Source organism: Notolepis coatsorum (assembly GCF_963971535.1).
Source record: "Notolepis coatsorum genome assembly, chromosome: 13".
Taxonomy (NCBI): domain Eukaryota; kingdom Metazoa; phylum Chordata; class Actinopteri; order Aulopiformes; family Paralepididae; genus Notolepis; species Notolepis coatsorum.
The window spans coordinates 125,394,287-125,413,264 of record NC_140177.1 but is presented as its reverse complement, the minus strand read 5'-3'; the positions used below and the strand labels follow the sequence as shown (position 1 = coordinate 125,413,264).

Here is an 18,978-nt window from a genome sequence, read left to right as displayed (position 1 = left end):
GAAATTACCTAGCTGGGTTCCATCCTAGAGGATAATCTCTCCTGTGACAAAATGGCATCCGATGTAATAAAAAAAAGTCAACCAACGAACTCTATTCTTGTACCGGATCTCCTCTCTGGTAAACAAGAATACCCTGAAGACTCTGGCAGGAGCACTCATTCAAGGGTACTATGACTATGCTTGCACCTCATGGTACCAAAGCACCTCAAAGGCGCTAAAAACAAAATTACAAACATCTCAAAACAAACTGGTCAGACTACTGCTTGACCTTACTCCTAGAACCCACCTCACCCCTGCCCACTTTGACAACCTAGGATGGCTTAGAGTAGACGACAGAGTACAGCAACTTGCAATGGGTCTGGTCTACAAGATACACTACACGACCAAGGTACCCATGTACATGACAAAATACTTCCCAAAGGTCAGTGAATACCACGATCACAACACTAGAGGAAGCTCCACAAATCATGTCAAACCCAGATTCGGCTCAAACAAGGGACTAAACACGTTTCGCAATTATGCCACATCAATGTGGAACACCCTACCCACAGCTGTAAAGGAATGTGAATCACTACCCACTTTCAAAACCACTCTCAAGGGACACCTACGGGAGACTGCAACTCGAAACTGGCCCCTGTAAATGTCCGAACACAACCCCCTCCAATGTACAGTAATTTACCTAGTATGGTTGTCAATATTCCAATGTACAGTTTTGCTTGTACAGTCGTACAGTGTTTCCCCCCCCCCCCCCAACCCCTCCTACCCCAACCCCCCCCCCCCCCCTCCAATGTACAGTTTTTACGTCAAATGTGTATACTCCCTTTTCCTGACTCCTTCTGTATCACAAACAGTACTGCATTTGCAAATCTGGTATGTCATAAATGTATAGATGTAGGCGCAGTACTGTCTGTATGTCATATATATATGTCCTGATGAATTGAAAATGGGGGACCCTGATGTAAACCAGACGAAAGTCTTTCTCTGGTCTGCATCCCCTTAACAATTGTGTGTATTGAGCTGTACTGTATTGTACCCATGATTCTGCAATCTGTTAATAACGTTTTCAATCAATCAATCAATCAATCAATCAATCGGCCTCATAAGTGTTCGAAAACATGCATACACTTAAAAATAAACAAAATGTTCTTTCTTATGTGACTGACATTATTTTCCGGTCAAGATTTCTGGTTGTTGTTGACCAACACGGTTCTAATGCATAATGCATTGCACACCACCCAATTCATAATCTCAGTAAACACATTTATTTCATTATAATAAACATCCCTTTGGGACTGTGGTCCAACTGTACAAAGGGGCGGTGCCACATCCCCACGCACAGTTACCGCAGCAGCAGCAGCGATGGTGTGATCATGTGACGCATGCGTTTCCGACACAACAATACAACAAGCACCGTATCCTCGCGTTTCACGGTCCTAGTCCTCCACGCCTCGCTCTCTCGGTATGGCGGACGGCGAGAGGTCCCCGTTACTGGCAGACCTGGGAGACGGTGCACTTGGCAGCAGCGGTAACGGAGGAGTGTCACCCGGGGCTGCGCCCTATGGTCAACCCAACAAACCACACAGTGAGTATCCTCCACCACGGTGCTCCATCTCTCCACCCTGACATGGCACACTGGTTAGCTCGCCGACTAGCTAGCTAACGTTACACTACATGATGACAGTGACACATGATGGTCCTGTCGTTTACATGTTTGAGTTGGCTAGGATACAGGCGTGCAAGACAGTGTTGCTCAGAGACAGCCATGCTTTTAAAGCAGTCATTTGGAGGATTGTTATGTGTGATCATATGAACGCGATGTGCAGAAGTGGCTAGGGTCAGATGGTAGTGCCAGTTAAAGGAAAACTCCAACATTTTGGGAAATTAGCTTATTTGCCATCTACCCTGGAGTTAGACAAGAAGATACATACCTTTTTCTTCTCTGTGCATGCAGTAGGAGTAGGAAGACGTTGGGAACTAGGCTAATGGAGGAACCTATTTCCAGTGACTGACGCTAAGCTAGGCTAACGGTGCGCGTCTTCCTACTCCTACTGCATGCACAGAGAAGAAAAAAGTATGTATCTTATTGTCTAACTCCAGGGTAGATGGCAAATAAGCTAATTTCCCAAAATGTTGGAGTTTTCCTTTAACGTTATTCATCAGAAGCTAGCATGCATTTGCTAAGCTAATCACTGTCGGCTAACTAACGTTAGCCACCAACATATAGTTAGCCTCTTTATTGAAGCTCCCAGGTTTGCAGCTCGGCAGTATTATTGCTTGAACTGAATGAGATTGTGGGGTCGCTAGCTTGTGAAGTTGCTTGCATCTTTACAAGTAACGTTAGCTGCAATGACACCTGCTATTCTAGCTAACGTTATAAGCTCAGCCACCGAGGAACACCTGATTTGATTTGGCACATATACAGACATTACGTGAGTTCCTGAGGGCTACTGCGAAATAATACCGCGACCAATTGCATCTCACAGAGGGAGGGATCGGGGTGCCTAAAATAAATACATTGGAAAGGCATGGAGCTCCTAAGTGACTTTTGTGAAGGTTGAAGACTTAAGCAATCCTACATGGGTTCTTATCAGACTTGCTATACATGTTTTGGCTCAGGGCAGGTAGAACGTCATCTCTCTGGGTAGGTGATTGGGGGGTCAGTCACACGCACCCACACACACAATATAATGTGGTCTGATTCCACTGAAACATTTTTGTTTATTTGGCTCTGTAGTCCAGCACATTGGATTTGAAATGGAACAATGACTATCGGGTTACAATTCCTACATGGTTCACCATGAATGTAAAAACACCCTCAAATTAAACCTGAAACTCTGCACTTCAACCTCCATAGTCATTGTTCTATTTCAAATCCATTATGCTGGAGTATAGAGCCAAAATGACAACAAAGTAACACTCACTGTACTCGGACTTAAGGACTCCACTGTACACTCGCTGACCCCCTGCATTCCAGCAGTGTGCTTCTAAAGCTCCTTTCAGTTGAACTCTAAAACCAAATCTCATTTTCTTGTTAATCCTAATTCAAGAGGGTAAAAGCGCTACTTGGGATACTCGATTGTGTGAGTTAACCCTTTCGTGGCTCTGTGTGTGTGACCGATCTTACGTGACTCCTTCTGCGTTGTGTTTAAATGTCGATGCCCCGAGGGAGTTTTGAACCCAGGTCTCCCACGCCGCGGCCGACAGCATAGACCGCTATACCAAGAGCTGAATTCACTTCTTGGGTAACGTGTCTGTGTCTTTTTAAGGGGAAGTGAGTTTAACTCGCAGTACCGCTTACTGCCACAGTCACTTCACAACACACGTCCGTCGTGACTGTGGACATTACTCACAGGCCTCTGTTACATGTGCAGGTTTTTTTTGGGTCACTAGTCTCATTGCCTTCTCTTCTCTCCCGAAGGCTTTCCACCGTTCCCCAGTCCCACCGAGCCCTCTGTGCTCCTGGGGGAGGACCCCCCACCCTACTCGCCCCTCACCTCCCCGGAGAGCGGCAGTGCCCCGGTCATCAGCTGTCGGGTGTGTCAAAGCCTCATCTCTGTGGAAGGCAAGATCCATCAGCACGTGGTCAAGTGTGGGGTCTGCAACGAAGCCACGGTGGGTAGCGACCAGAGCTCGAATCTGTTCCGTCAACCTGGCCCCACGATGGAAAGAGTGTTCAGAACGGCACCAGCCAGGTTAATTTCTTAGGGCCATGGTGAAATTGATCCGTCACAAAATGGAGATAAAGCGGATGGAAGGTGTTACTGTCTGTTGGGTTTGTATTTACTTTAGAACCCCATGTAATTGCGCGTTTGTAGACTCAACACTTTTGGATGGTGATGTATCCGTCTGTTCCAAAAGGTCACCCTCCTAACTTTTCTGTCCATCAAACGCAAGACGCAAATCTGGCGTGATGTGTCTGACATCATGGACAGCCCTGTGCAAAAAAAATTAATAAATAAAAAAAGACAGACACAATGGGTCAATGTAGCTGTACCCTTAGCTGCCAAACTAGTTTTTAGAATAATATAAATGACCTATCTGAACTAGAGCTGTCCCCAAGCCTGTTTTTGGGATTCGAACATTCACCAGAGTTTTTTATTTTAAATTTTTTAATCCTCTCTTTCTCTGTTTTCTCCCCGTCCCAATTTAGTCGTTGTGCCAATTCCCCCCCTCCCCTACCTGTTTGTTGTGTGCATGTTCTCCTACTGGTCGGTACAAGGGAACCCTGAAGTCATCCGCACGCTTCCTCCGACACGCGCGGCGACAGCCAGTGACTCTTTTTTCACCTGGCAGCGAGGACTCTCATTGGTGAAGTGTAACGCGTGGGAGGTCACGCTGCCTTCATAAAGTCCTGCCTCCACTGAGCAAGCGCCCAGACCTGACCTGTCCACAACGCCAGATTCCCACCCATGACTTGCCCTCCCCCTAACCCAGCCAAACGGGTTAGTATAGCGATCAGCCCAAGCCCCAAGCAATGCTGACTTCGGGAGTCGAGACCGCAGCCTCTTGCATTGGTGACGAGCGCAATCTCCGCTACGCCACCTGCCCGCCTTCACCAGAGTTTTTTGAATGGACGTTCGAACCATAGTTTTTAATCATGCAAAAAAAATCTGGTTTCAGTACTGTCGAGTCTTGGCGCACATTTATGCATATAACGTAGCACATATGTGCACATTGCTGCGTTAAAGGAAAACTCCAACATTTTGGGAAATTAGCTTATTTAACATCTTCCCTGGAGTTAGACAAGAAGATACATACCTTTTTTGTCTCTGTGCGTGCATTTAGCTTTGGGAACAGTCGCTCCGTTAGCGTAGCTTAGCTTCATCACTGGAAGTGGGGGAGGACAGGAGCCTGACGTTCCCTACAGGGTCTTACAGTCACCAAATACACTCCAAATACAACTCTAAAACGTTCCTGTAAACATGTTGTGACCCGTGTATTCACCACGTGGAGAAATAAAAAATTATTGAATTAGACAATTACGTTTTATAAGCAAATATACTCTGAACTATTTTTTGCCTAACCACGCGAGTCTCTGGGCGCAGTCAGTGGTTTCAACGTGAAGCCGTGTTTGTTGATATTCTTATTCCTTCAAAGGATCCGAACCGATTGAAGTTTATGGATACCATGACTTAAAATCCTCTTACCTTGACGATTAAAAGCCTCCCCAATTTAGAAAACAGTAATCCAATGGCTGGTATTGATAATATAATACTAACTACTGCACGCTCGGAGCTAACCGGAGCTAACACAGAACAGGATGGTAAAGCAAATATAATGACTTCCTTTCTGGGGTTTTCAAAATAAAAGTGCAACGTTTATAGCAGCGGAACATTTTTATTTTGTACATTATCTAACGTTAACACGAACCTAAACTAACTTTAGGTTAGTTGTAACATTAGTTTAGGTTCGTGTTAACGTTAATGTACAAAATAAACGTTTTCCTCTGGCTTGCTGCAAGCCCTCGGACATCTATGCCCACGGAGCTTTCAGTGTACACAAGCGAGCGGCACCGCCTGCATCCCAACACGGAGACAAACGGAGTAGTACCTGGCTGCAGTGGAAAAGGAACGAAGTACCAGGTGCCTAAAGCGGGTCGAGTCGAGTAGGTACTATGCAGTGGGAAAGCGCCATTAGACTTTTTTTTTGTGCGCACTGTGCGGTAATAACCGCGGCGGTAGGAAATATTTCGCAAATTCGTGCGGTAAGGAAAATATCAATACCGCGGCAGCTCTACTTGTTGTATAGAACCTGCAGGGGAGGTAGTGCAATACCCGTGGTACGCTCGGCTGAGCGCACCACTCTCTGTAGGGCCTTCTTGTCCTGTGCCGTGCTGTTTCCATACCAGGCAGTGATGTTTCCAGTCAAGATGCTCTCTACAGCTCCGGAGTAGAAGGACTGGAGTATCTTCCTCTGAGATGTGGACCCCCAGGTACTTAAAGCTGCTCACCCTGTCCACGGTAGCCCTGTTTATCCTCAGTGGTGTGTGTCTCCTGCTGACCTCGCCTATAATCCACGATCAGCTACTTGGTTTTACCAATGTTCAGGAGCAGGCTGTTGTCCTGGCACCAGCGTTCCAGTACCTCAACCTCCTCCCGGTAGGCCTTCTCGTCGTTGTCCGAGATCAGCCCCACCACCACCGTGTCGTCTGCAAACTTCACTATGGAGTTGGAGCTGAACTTGGCCACACAATCGTGTGTGTAGAGTGAGTACAGCAGGGGGCTTAGAACACAGCCCTTGATTGTCAGTAACTGCTTTCCTTAGTAAGACATCATATGTTGAGCAGATGGATTGCAATGAAATAAATGGACAATCGAGCTGGAATTAATGTTAGAGTCCTCTTACCTGTGGCCCATGCGTCTGGAGAAGAAAAAATTCAATTATTTGATGTCGATCTGCTATATCCATTTTCCGTTTGTATGACGCAATAAACGCCGAAAGCATATTGATTCTTGCGTCTCGAAAGCGATCAAATGCACTTGAGTGTTTGTCTTGATCAACATAAGATATCTCTGCCGGAGGATTTACCCCGATGCACAGAGAGCCACATCCGGTTTAGAGTGGAGTGCAACTTGCCCGAAATCCACCAGGCGGCGGTATTGAGGCATTGAAATATCAGACAGGGTCCAGCTGGCTCCCGGAGCCTTCCTGGATGAATTATGAATGCCAATAGCGAATAAAGGAAATAACGATCATAAAAACTAGTAAACTCGTTGTTGGCGTTATTCGATTGGTGGGCAATAACGAGTAAACCCGTTTTTGGCGCAGGATGTGTTCATTAAGATTCGAACGCCAACGTAACGAACGTAGGTCAGAACGTTCAAACGTTTGGGCTCAGCCTTAATCTGAACACTGGTTGGGTACCAGCCATATTTGCTAGTAGAACTAATAGATTTACCAGCCACAGACAAATCTATGGTACCAACATAATCTGGATATTAGGGGTGGGAATCGCCAGAGACCTCACGATACAATACTATCGCGATACTTGCGTCACAACATTTTTTTTTTTTTTGGATCAAATTTAATTGATTAACTTTTTTCAACTGCAAAGTAAAACTTTGTCAACATGTTTTATCTAATAAAATAAAGTTCAGTCTGTTCATCTCACTTCAATAATTTTTATTGCAGAACATGGTATTTTCTCAAGCAGACAGATGTAAACACTGTAATCTGTGTTGCATGTACCTGACAAACTGAACTGTTTGTATTAGTCATATTCCAACTTAATAGTCATATTCCAACTTAACTGAATGCACATGTGTGTGTGGACCAGTGATGGGAATAACGGCACTATAAGTAACTTTGTTACTAACGGCGTTCGTCTTTTCAGTAACGAGTAATCTAACGGATTACTCTTCCAATCTTAATAACGTCGTTACCGTTACTACAAAAAAATGCGGCGCGTTACTATGAATGAACCTGTTTCTTTCATCAGACATATCTCTGCGCCGAGAGGCAATAATATGTTCTTCCTTGTTTAGTGGACAGTGCGCGAGCCAAGCATACATGCTGACGATTGGCTGAGGTTGAATACAATGTCATGGTAAGCCAATCAGAGGTGGAGGTGGGCGGGTGTCTAAAGCATCCAGAGTCTGACACACAGCGCGAAAAGACAAGCGATCACTGATCAGTCAGCATGAGACCGCGGTCCGTGTAGTGTACGTTTTGAGCTCAAAAACGAATCCAACAAACAACACAAGCGACTCAGTCAACATGAGACCGCGGGTCCATGAGCGTTTTGTGTTCACTCTTTGCAGCGCAGGGCACTGAGTGGCTCTACTGCAGTGCTGACAGCCTTATCAACAGTGCTGCACTTCCTGGTTTAATAGCACAGGCTTCAGGTCCTCAGAGATATATATATCTCTGTATGTCATGCATGTCTTAAATGTAATGATTAGATTAGTTTAGATGATTCGATTAGATTCTTATATCTGTATGTTGTGTATGTCATTGATTGAAAAGTTTATTAACAGATTGCAGAATGGGTACAGTACAGCTCAATACATACAATTGTTAAGGGGATGCAGACCAGAGAAAGACTTTCGTCATAAATGTCATGAATTGAAAATGGGGGACCCTGATGTAAACAAGACGAAACTCTTTCTCTGGTCTGCATCCCCTTAACAATTGTGTGTATTGAGCCGTACTGTATTGTACCCATTCTGAAATCTGTTAATTAAAATGTTCAATCAATCAGTATATATTTGTTATTTATTTTTGGTATAGTGCTTAACAAGCATAATTTAATGTTGCCCAGTTGTGGCCTGTTGAGGGGCAATACATATCAAAAGTTCCAAAACATCTATTCTGTTTGTATTTGTATGATCCACTATATAAACATAGTAATTATAATATCTACATAGCCTACATGGCATTTGATTGGAGGCTAGTCTCACTTTGTCCCACAGCAACATTAAAATAGTTTAGATTTGTGTATGTTTATGTAAAAAAAAATCTTGAAAGTAACGCAATAGTTACTTTCTGAAGTAACTAGTTACTTTTATAATTTGTAACTGAGTACGTAATTTAGTTACTTTTTGGAAGAAGTAACTAGTAACTGTAACTAGTTACTTTTTTAAAGTAACTTGCCCAACACTGGTGTGGACTACTGTACTATTACAGGTATTGAAATGAACAATGCAACTTCCTTATACTAAATTCTTTTTAATTTAAATTTTTTATGAATAATTAAATATCGATACTTGGCGTCCCTGTATCGATACAGTATCGCCACGCAAAGTATCTCGATACTACTATGTATCGATTTCCCCCCCCACCCCTACTGGATATGTACACAGTTACAACACATACACAGGGTTCTTTCCCTAGACTATGGTATAGACCTGTTAGCTGGTATAGACCTGTTAGCTGTCCACGTCAGACTTGCGCATCAAGGGGGCAAAAGGAACGTCATCCTGGTCAGAACAACGGGGCAGACTACAATATATTTGCATTTGTTAGCCATGCTAGCGATCTAAACAATCAATCCATGCCAAAGCTACATATGTAAAAGGTGAAAGATTCACACTCGCAGCCATGCTGATTTGGCAAAATGACATCCAGCCGTTTTTGTTTTAAACAACTTTTAGTCAGGGGAGTGTCCTGGTTTCTCCATAGAGCCATCTTGTACTTTTTTTTAGCGCAGCAGCTCATGCAGGTAGTGGGCAACTTAGTCATGTGACTCAGTTGGTATTGCTGATTGGCTCGAACATGGTATGTTTGTAAACAGCGAACAGGTCTATAGGGAAAGCCATATGACAACGTGGCAGCGCCACCATGTGTTAATAAAATGTATTATTAACTTATACACTATACTTATACACCCCTCTGGACCACCCCCTAGTTGAGACTCAGCCCCTCTCAGGACCACCCCCTAGTTGAGAGACTCAGCCCCCCTCCGGACCACCCCCTAGTTGAGACTCAGCCCCCCTCAGGACCACCTCCTAGTTGAGACTCAGCCCCCCTCAGGACCATCCCCTAGTTGAGACTCAGCCCCCCTCAGGACCACCCCCTAGTTGAGACTCAGCCCCACTCCGGACCACCCCCTAGTTGACCACCCCCATCTTATTAGAAAATCCTGGGGAAAGCCCTGACATAGGAGCATAAAGACAGAAGTGTGGTGCTGCGTATACATATACTACATACACACACAGAGTTGTGTTTCTTCCTGGTCCTTGTGCTAAGCTAGGCTCGGCTATCTCTCTGGAGGTACTGGACAGTGGACACACGGAGATGAAACTGATATCAATTATCTTGTCTGACTCTGGGGAAGATGGCAAATATGTGTATTTCCCAAAAGGATGGAGTGTTCCCTTTTTAAAAAGAAGGAAAGGGAGATTCAGCCTTTAGGATACCAGGATGTACCAGAGATGATTGTTAAAAGAAATGCTTAAATGATGGTAGAGTATAGAGGTAAGCAAGTCCCAAGTAAGCAGTACGGTAATAGCACATCAGCCGTCAACATGGAACAAATCATCACTAACTTTGCAGCCCCGGTGAGAACCTATAGGGCAGGGCTATTCAACTAAATTGTTCAGGGGGCCACATTGTCAGAAACCCAAGGGGCCAGGGGCCGGACTGCCACGGCGCCTCCCCGTGCTATGAGTACACTTGACACAACACGCAACCACATTTTCACAACTTTTATTTAACTACATTGCAAAAGTAGTATACTTTTCAAAAAAAGTGCTTCATTTATGTGCCACATCTGCAACATCTCCTGCAGAAAGTGCTTCATTTATGACTGTGCAACAACTGCAACATCTCCTCTTCAACATTTCAATATAAAAATAAAATAAAAAACATGAGTGCATGATGTGCATCTGAACATTCTAACATCAACACTTGAACAAAAAACACATTTATAGTGCAGCTGAGCTTATGAAAAAGTGCTACATGTCTGTGCAACAACAGCAAATCACAGCATCTTATTAGCACTTATTGTCCACTCTTAACTCTCAAACATCAGGGGGGGTGGGGGGCAGACGGGCCTAGCCTACATACACACATCTAATGAGAGAGATTGCACTTTGACTGGGCAATGGCAGAGAAAGAGGGTTCATAGGAAGTGAGGGCTACCCACAAACAGTGATGCAAATGCTAATTTGTCAAGGAGGCACGGTTGCTTGTTTTAATGGCATTCATGTGAGAGAAACTGGATTCACAGGTGTATGTTGAGCCAAACATTGTTAGCACAGATATTGCCAGCGTTTTTATTTTGGGGAATGTGTTGACATGAATACACTTTATCCAAAATGTTGTGGTGGATTCAGGGAGCGAAATTAAAGCCCGCCAAGCGCCATTGGCGGGCAGATTTTACGTTTGGCGGGTGGGACTGAGAGGTCTGTCCGCCATGTGGCGGGCAACGAAACAGTCATGTGAAAACCGATCGAATAACATGATCCAATTCTTAGCGGAGTTCTCACTCGCCGTCAAGCACACAGACATGCAACGCGCTGCTCCTCCCTCCAGCCCCTCCCAACCCCATGTAAACAGAGAGGCTAGAGTCTAACGTTAGCTACCGTTACAAAATGACCCAGTCAACTATTCACTTTTAGTTTAATACTGAGGCATTGTCCGTTATCTAGCCGGCTAGCTACTGATAGCTCCCGATATCAACAAATGCTCCAGCAAGTCTAGTAGTGCATAATACCTCCGTTGGATAGGTAGCTACCTAGTACACGTTAGCTCCAGTAGGGTCCAGCTGCAGCGCTGGAGAATCCTTGCTGGAGCTGGAGGCTACAGTATAGGGTCCAGCTGCAGCGCCGGAGAATCCTTGCTGGAGCTGGAGGCTACTCGAGTATACACACAGACAGTGGAGCTGTTTGCAGATAGCGAGCATTTTGACTTGTTGCGTGGTGGCGATGTCTCGCAGATAATACAACTACAAGTATGATTATATAATATATATATTTTATTAAAAAAATATATATACGTTACAACTAACCTAAAGTTAGTTTAGGTTCGTGTTAACGTTAGATAATGTACAAAATAAATGTATTCCGCTGCTATAGACGTCGCTCTTTTATTTTGAAACCCCCCAGAAAGGAAGTCATTGCTCTCGTTATCTGCTTGAGTGTCCGGTTAGCTCCGTTAGCGTGCAGTAGTAAATAGTATATCAATACCAGCCATTGGATTACTGTTTTCTAAATTGGGGAGGCTTTTAATCGTCAAGGTAAGAGGATTTTAAGTCATGGTATCTATAAACTTCAATCGGTTCGGATCCTTTGAATGAATGAGAATGTAAACAAACACGGCTTCACGTAGAAATCACTGACTGTGCTCAGAGAGGAGTCGTTCGGCAAAAAATAGTTCAGAGTATATCTGCTTAGAAAACATAATTGTCGAATTCAATTATTTTTAATTTCTCCACGTGGTAAATACATAGGTCACAACATGTTTACAGGAATGTTTTGGAGTTGTATTTGGAGTGTATTTCGTGACTGTAGGGCACTGTAGGGAACGTCAGGCTCAAACCCTCCCCCACTTCCAGTGATGAAGCTAAGCTACGCTAACAGAGCGACTGTTCCCTAAGCTAAATGCACGCACAGAGACAAAAAAGGTATGTATCTTCTTGTCTAACTCCAGGGAAGATGTTAAATAAGCTAATTTCCCAAAATGTTGGAGTTTTCCTTTAAGCAATAATAATATTAATAATATGATGTTATTGAACGTTGAAGTTAACCACCCTCACGCCAGCCCACGATGAGCTCCCTGACCACAGAAGAGCTAAACTTGCACACACTGTCGCATTTGGACAATTAAAGGACTGCAGTCTGTTTGGATTTAAGCAAAACCCTCGCGCCATGAGTCGACTCGCCACCAGTGACTTCATCCAGCACAACGAGACTACGAGATACGGAGGCACTTCTTTGGGAATGTAATATAAAACGGGGTGAGTGAGTGTTGACATTTCTTAATCCTAATGCAACTGGCTCACGTTGATACATGGTGCCGGGCTGCCGGCCGGGCTAACTAGCTACCGTTAGCTCACGTCGACACCCAGCCGCTTTCCCTCAAAAAGGTTTTGACCTCGGGGTTCAAGGGGACCTATTGTGAAAATAGCTTTTTCATGTGTTACATTGTTTCTACAGAATGAGGGCTTGTCCCAACACTGAGAAAATGTCATGTGCATTATGCCTTTTCTGCAGTTAAGCTGTGATGAGAACCCTCCCCTTTGAAATTAGCTATTCAGAGTTGCAGCCACAATTGTTGTAGTTAATAACGTGCATGTGAAGATATCTTAATAAAATGTACAAGATAAGATAGTGGCTCATGCATAAATCTTCTCTTTTCTACCTAAGGTTGAACCTAAAATATGTTTCTGACAACATTTCTAACAACAAGATTGATATGCTATTGCGTCGTATTATCTGCAACGTCTAGTCTCAAAGTTGGATCTGAATTTATATTAACTTGTTGAAAAGGACAAAAATATGTCCTACTGTTATACCCAAATAACAAGAGGTTGAGTACTGCACCCTGCACTGGAGCTAAAGCTTGGACAGACTTTGAACCAAAGGATTTGGCCCCAAATACCACTGTTACGAAATAATGACAGAGAAAACACTGTTCACATCACAATGCCGTTATTGACACAGCGTATTTTTCATAGTGCCACACATGTAGGCTACGTCACTGTATAGTACTATCATTTCAAACCTGCTCGCTCTGATTATAGAACTCTGATTATACCTGTTGATATCTGCCGACTCCCGTCGGTATGTGAGTATATAGGCTGAATAGGAAACTTGTGTTGCTATACCTATTTTTATTACTTTATCTGCTCTTATTATGTTTATTTACTCTCTCAAACCGTTCAGTGTAGCGCTGTAGACGACAACAGAAATGTCCCCTCAAACTGCACCGAAAGCCAATCCCTTCATTCAGCCCATTTTCAGTTGCCTGAACGGCAGAGCGTGTTTGCATGAACACTGGCACCAGACACTGGCTAATATCCCGGGTTAAGGTCTTTGTCGGGATAAGCCGTTCATGCGCTTCATATCCTGATTATGATTAATCCTGTCAATTCGCGAGTACACAGAATATATTGTGAATGTTACCGTGAAAATGGAACTTGCAGAGACAAAAAAAAAAAAAAAACTGGTAAACGGGAGAAGGTGTTTGGTCACACGCTGCAGTATTCCCCGGCTAATACCGGCACATCCCAACTCTAATATTTGGGTTTCTCACAGACTGCATCGCGAGTTAATCCCATCTAGTAAAAGGGATACAGCATGTACGTCACGCTATAGACGGAATCCTCAAGCATCTTGAATAACGGTGGAATATTAAATTAAGACACCTGGGCCCTCATTCATCAACGTGTTCTACGCACAGATCTGTGCTTACCCTGTGCGTACGATCATTTCTAAGCAAAGAGTGGGATTCATCAATTTCGATTTGAACTTGACTCCGTGCTTACATCTACGCACAGGTCAGACCAGGCGTACCTGGCGCCCAGTGGAATATCGTTACTACGCATAAGCACTCCTCAGTCCTGCATTAGTTTCAAGGCGGAAATAAGCTTCCGTGCATTAGTGTTCAACTTCTGTATGACCCGTAATTCATTATAGTTCATTGTAAAATAGCGACAGTAGTGTAATTATAACGGGCTCACACGCGAACAAGAGGTTGGCCTGCTTGTTTGGCACGGGGGGGCAGACGCAAAACACCAACCTCCAAACGCGATTAGATATTGTTTCAAATAAAAAGCAAATTATTTTGTGCGTCATGTTTCCAAATAAGATTGGTCACGAAATGCTTTCTACTTCAATTTGTTGGTTAGAATAGATGACCTCCGTTGAAACTTCACTGAGACTAACAGTCTATTTGTGAGCTCCCGCACAGATGTGATGATAATAATAATAATAACAATAATAATAATAGCTTCATTTTATATAGCGCCTTTCAAGAGACCCAAGGTAGCTTTACATAGATAAGGGGGGGGGGGATAACAAAGTAACAAACATAGTGGACAGACACACAACATATATGATGATGGATTTCATTCAAGATCCTCTCCACCCTCGGGTCTTTGCCACCGCGGCACGGTCCATCGTGATATTGGAGATGGATCGAGCAATAGACTGTTACTGTAGCTGTCAAAGCTCCATCACAAATGCAGTTATGTGAATAGAAAGGGATTCCACTCAGTCAATGTTGCGATGCGCATTTGCCTGATACATGTTATTGCTGGATGCCGGGAGGAAGGCGATGCTGAATGTTTTCAATATCTGCTACATCATACATGGCAGTAAGATTCATTGTTCTTGTATATGCTCTCGTATTATTGTTTATGTAGGCTACCCAATACTGACATCAAAATAGATTGTAGTATGCCTCTAGAAATCATATGCAGCAGGTAGAAAATTGACGGGAGATCCATCGCGATTTGGAATCAAATTGAGGAGAACTTTAATCCCTGGGTATTAATCAAACAACACGGGAAAAGGCAGTCATATTCCAGCGCGGTCTTTATTAGCAGACAACAAAATAGATGCCTCTAAAAATCATATAGCCAATCGAACACAACTAATAAAGGCATTCATATTACAGCACGGTTATAATGACACACAACCAACGCCAAACAGTGGTCAACGAACGGTCTTTATTAGTATTTTGAGCTGTCCAGGCAGAATTGCAGCAATGGTCTTAGGGAGCCGTTGATATCTGACATCACCGTTTACAAATCCGCCTTTTATTTATCCCATAATACGCGATAGTGTCTTCTTGGTTCGACAGCAGTGAATTCTCCGTGGAGTTTCTCAGAGTTCCGCTCGGGTCAGTCCATTATTTCACATCCCATGGGGGGTGTTTCCTCACTTTCATGACCATATATGGATAATCATGCACGAGCATTGACGGTAGAACAAAGTGGTATTCATCAACACGGAGGAGCATAGAGCCTGCGTACGCAGTGTGTGATGAATCCCGACTTCCCTGTGCGTACACTAGTTCTACATTCCGTGCTTACGTGTGGAAATAGGTCATGTTCTACGCACACATTGATGAATGAGGGCCCTGGGGTTCCTGTGCCACGCCCAGTAGTCCTGATATCTTCACCGTACAGCTTCCAGTCCTGATATCTTCACTGTACAGCTTCCAGTCCTGATATCTTCACTGTATAGCTTCCAGTCCTGATATCTTCACCGTACAGCTTCCAGTCCTGATATCTTCACTGTACAGCTTCCAGTCCTGATATCTTCACCGTACAGCTTCCAGTCCTGATATCTTCACCGTACAGCTTCCAGTCCTGATATCTTCACTGTACAGCTTCCAGTCCTGATATCTTCACCGTACAGCTTCCAGTCCTGATATCTTCACCGTACAGCTTCCAGTCCTGATATCTTCACCGTACAGCTTCCAGTCCTGATATCTTCACCGTACAGCTTCCAGTCCTGATATCTTCACCGTACAGCTTCCTCCTCCTGATATCTTCACCGTACAGCTTCCAGTCCTGATATCTTCACCGTACAGCTTCCAGTCCTGATATCTTCACCATACAGCTTCCAGTCCTGATATCTTCACCGTACAGCTTCCAGTCCTGATATCTTCACCGTACAGCTTCCAGTCCTGATATCTTCACCGTACAGCTTCCAGTCCTGATATCTTCACCGTACAGCTTCCAGTCCTGATATCTTCACCGTACAGCTTCCAGTCCTGATATCTTCACTGTACAGCTTCCTCCTCCTGATATCTTCACTGTACAGCTTCCAGTCCTGATATCTTCACCGTACAGCTTCCAGTCCTGATATCTTCACTGTACAGCTTCCTCCTCCTGATATCTTCACTGTACAGCTTCCAGTCCTGATATCTTCACCGTACAGCTTCCAGTCCTGATATCTTCACCGTACAGCTTCCAGTCCTGATATCTTCACTGTACAGCTTCCAGTCCTGATATCTTCACCGTACAGCTTCCAGTCCTGATATCTTCACCGTACAGCTTCCAGTCCTGATATCTTCACTGTACAGCTTCCAGTCCTGATATCTTCACCGTACAGCTTCCAGTCCTGATATCTTCACCGTACAGCTTCCAGTCCTGATATCTTCACCGTACAGCTTCCAGTCCTGATATCTTCACCGTACAGCTTCCAGTCCTGATATCTTCACCGTACAGCTTCCAGTCCTGATATCTTCACCGTATAGCTTCCAGTCCTGATATCTTCACTGGACAGCTTCCAGTCCTGATATCTTCACCGTACAGCTTCCAGTCCTGATATCTTCACCGTACAGCTTCCAGTCCTGATATCTTCACCGTACAGCTTCCAGTCCTGATATCTTCACTGTACAGCTTCCAGTCCTGATATCTTCACCATACAGCTTCCAGTCCTGATATCTTCACCGTACAGCTTCCAGTCCTGATATCTTCACCGTACAGCTTCCTCCTCCTGATATCTTCACCGTACAGCTTCCAGTCCTGATATCTTCACTGTACAGCTTCCAGTCCTGATATCTTCACCGTACAGCTTCCAGTCCTGATATCTTCACCGTACAGCTTCCAGTCCTGATATCTTCACCGTACAGCTTCCAGTCCTGATATCTTCACCGTACAGCTTCCAGTCCTGATATCTTCACCGTACAGCTTCCAGTCCTGATATCTTCACTGTACAGCTTCCAGTCCTGATATCTTCACTGTACAGCTTCCAGTCCTGATATCTTCACCGTACAGCTTCCAGTCCTGATATCTTCACTGTACAGCTTCCAGTCCTGATATCTTCACTGTACAGCTTCCAGTCCTGATATCTTCACCGTACAGCTTCCAGTCCTGATATCTTCACCGTACAGCTTCCAGTCCTGATATCTTCACCGTACAGCTTCCAGTCCTGATATCTTCACCGTACAGCTTCCAATCCTGATATCTTCACCGTACAGCTTCCAGTCCTGATATCTTCACCGTACAGCTTCCAGTCCTGATATCTTCACCGTACAGCTTCCAGTCCTGATATCTTCACTGTACAGCTTCCAGTCCTGATATCTTCACCGTACAGCTTCCAGTCCTATCTTCACCGTACAGCTTCCAGTCCTGATATCTTCACCGTACAGCTTCCAGTCCTGATATCTTCACCGTACAGCTTCCAGTCCTGATATCTTTACCGTACAGCTTCCAGTCCTGATATCTTCACCGTACAGCTTCCAGTCCTGATATCTTCATCGTACATCTTCCAGTCCTGATATCTTCACCGTACAGCTTCCAGTCCTGATATCTTCACCGTACAGCTTCCAGTCCTGATATCTTCACCGTACAGCTTCCAGTCCTGATATCTTCACCATACAGCTTCCAGTCCTGATATCTTCACCGTATAGCTTCCAGTCCTGATATCTTCACCGTACAGCTTCCAGTCCTGATATCTTCACCGTACAGCTTCCAGTCCTGATATCTTCACTGTACAGCTTCCAGTCCTGATATCTTCACCGTACAGCTTCCAGTCCTGATATCTTCACTGTACAGCTTCCAGTCCTGATATCTTCACCGTACAGCTTCCAGTCCTGATATCCTCACCGTACAGCTTCCAGTCCTGATATCTTCACTGTACAGCTTCCAGTCCTGATATCTTCACTGTACAGCTTCCTCCTCCTGATATCTTCACCGTACAGCTTCCAGTCCTGATATCTTCACCGTACAGCTTCCAATCCTGATATCTTCACCGTACAGCTTCCTCCTCCTGATATCTTCACTGTACAGCTTCCAGTCCTGATATCTTCACCGTACAGCTTCCTCCTCCTGATATCTTCACTGTACAGCTTCCAGTCCTGATATCTTCACCGTACAGCTTCCAGTCCTGATATCTTCACCGTACAGCTTCCAGTCCTGATATCTTCACCGTACAGCTTCCAGTCCTGATATCTTCACTGTACAGCTTCCTCCTCCTGATATCTTCACCGTACAGCTTCCAGTCCTGATATCTTCACCGTACAGCTTCCAGTCCTGATATCTTCACCGTACAGCTTCCAGTCCTGATATCTTCACCGTACAGCTTCCAGTCCTGATATCTTCACTGTATAGCTTCCTCCTCCTGATATCTTCACCGTACAGCTTCCAGTCCTGATATCTTCACCATACAGCTTCCAGTCCTGATATCTTCACCGTACAGCTTCCAGTCCTGATATCTTCACCGTACAGCTTCCAGTCCTGATATCTTCACCGTACAGCTTCCAGTCCTAATATCTTCACCGTACAGCTTCCAGTCCGCCTATTGCTTAATGACAAGCATAGAGTGCTGCTTTTGCTTCCGCGTTTTCCCTGATTGGCTGCGCCATGCCCCGCGGCAGGCGCGGCAACCGCAGAGCAGAGCGAGCGGAGCGGCAGAGCGCGAGCGGAATTAGGTAACCGCCGCAGTAATCAGCCAAGATTTTCATTCGGCGCTTCAGCTCACCTGGCAGAGCAGCGGTCCTGCGGTTCGTTGTTGACAAGTTCGAATCCCATGAATTTTTCTTTTTAACGTGATTTTTTTTTAACGTGTATTCTTTCGCCGG

The 18,978-nt window shown here is 44.6% G+C and overlaps 1 protein-coding gene across 1 annotated transcript in view; it reads left to right on the top strand.

Annotated features, from left to right (window-relative positions):
- Nucleotides 1-1,413: 1,413 nt before the first annotated feature.
- Nucleotides 1,414-18,978, top strand: part of pip4p1a (phosphatidylinositol-4,5-bisphosphate 4-phosphatase 1a) — a 112,635-nt gene continuing 95,070 nt past the window's right edge. The window contains exons 1-2 of the mRNA XM_084326900.1: nucleotides 1,414-1,582; nucleotides 3,419-3,612. Of these exons, the coding sequence (XP_084183026.1) occupies nucleotides 1,462-1,582; nucleotides 3,419-3,612 (315 nt within the window). The 5' untranslated portion in view covers nucleotides 1,414-1,461. The remainder of the gene's footprint in view (nucleotides 1,583-3,418; nucleotides 3,613-18,978) is intronic.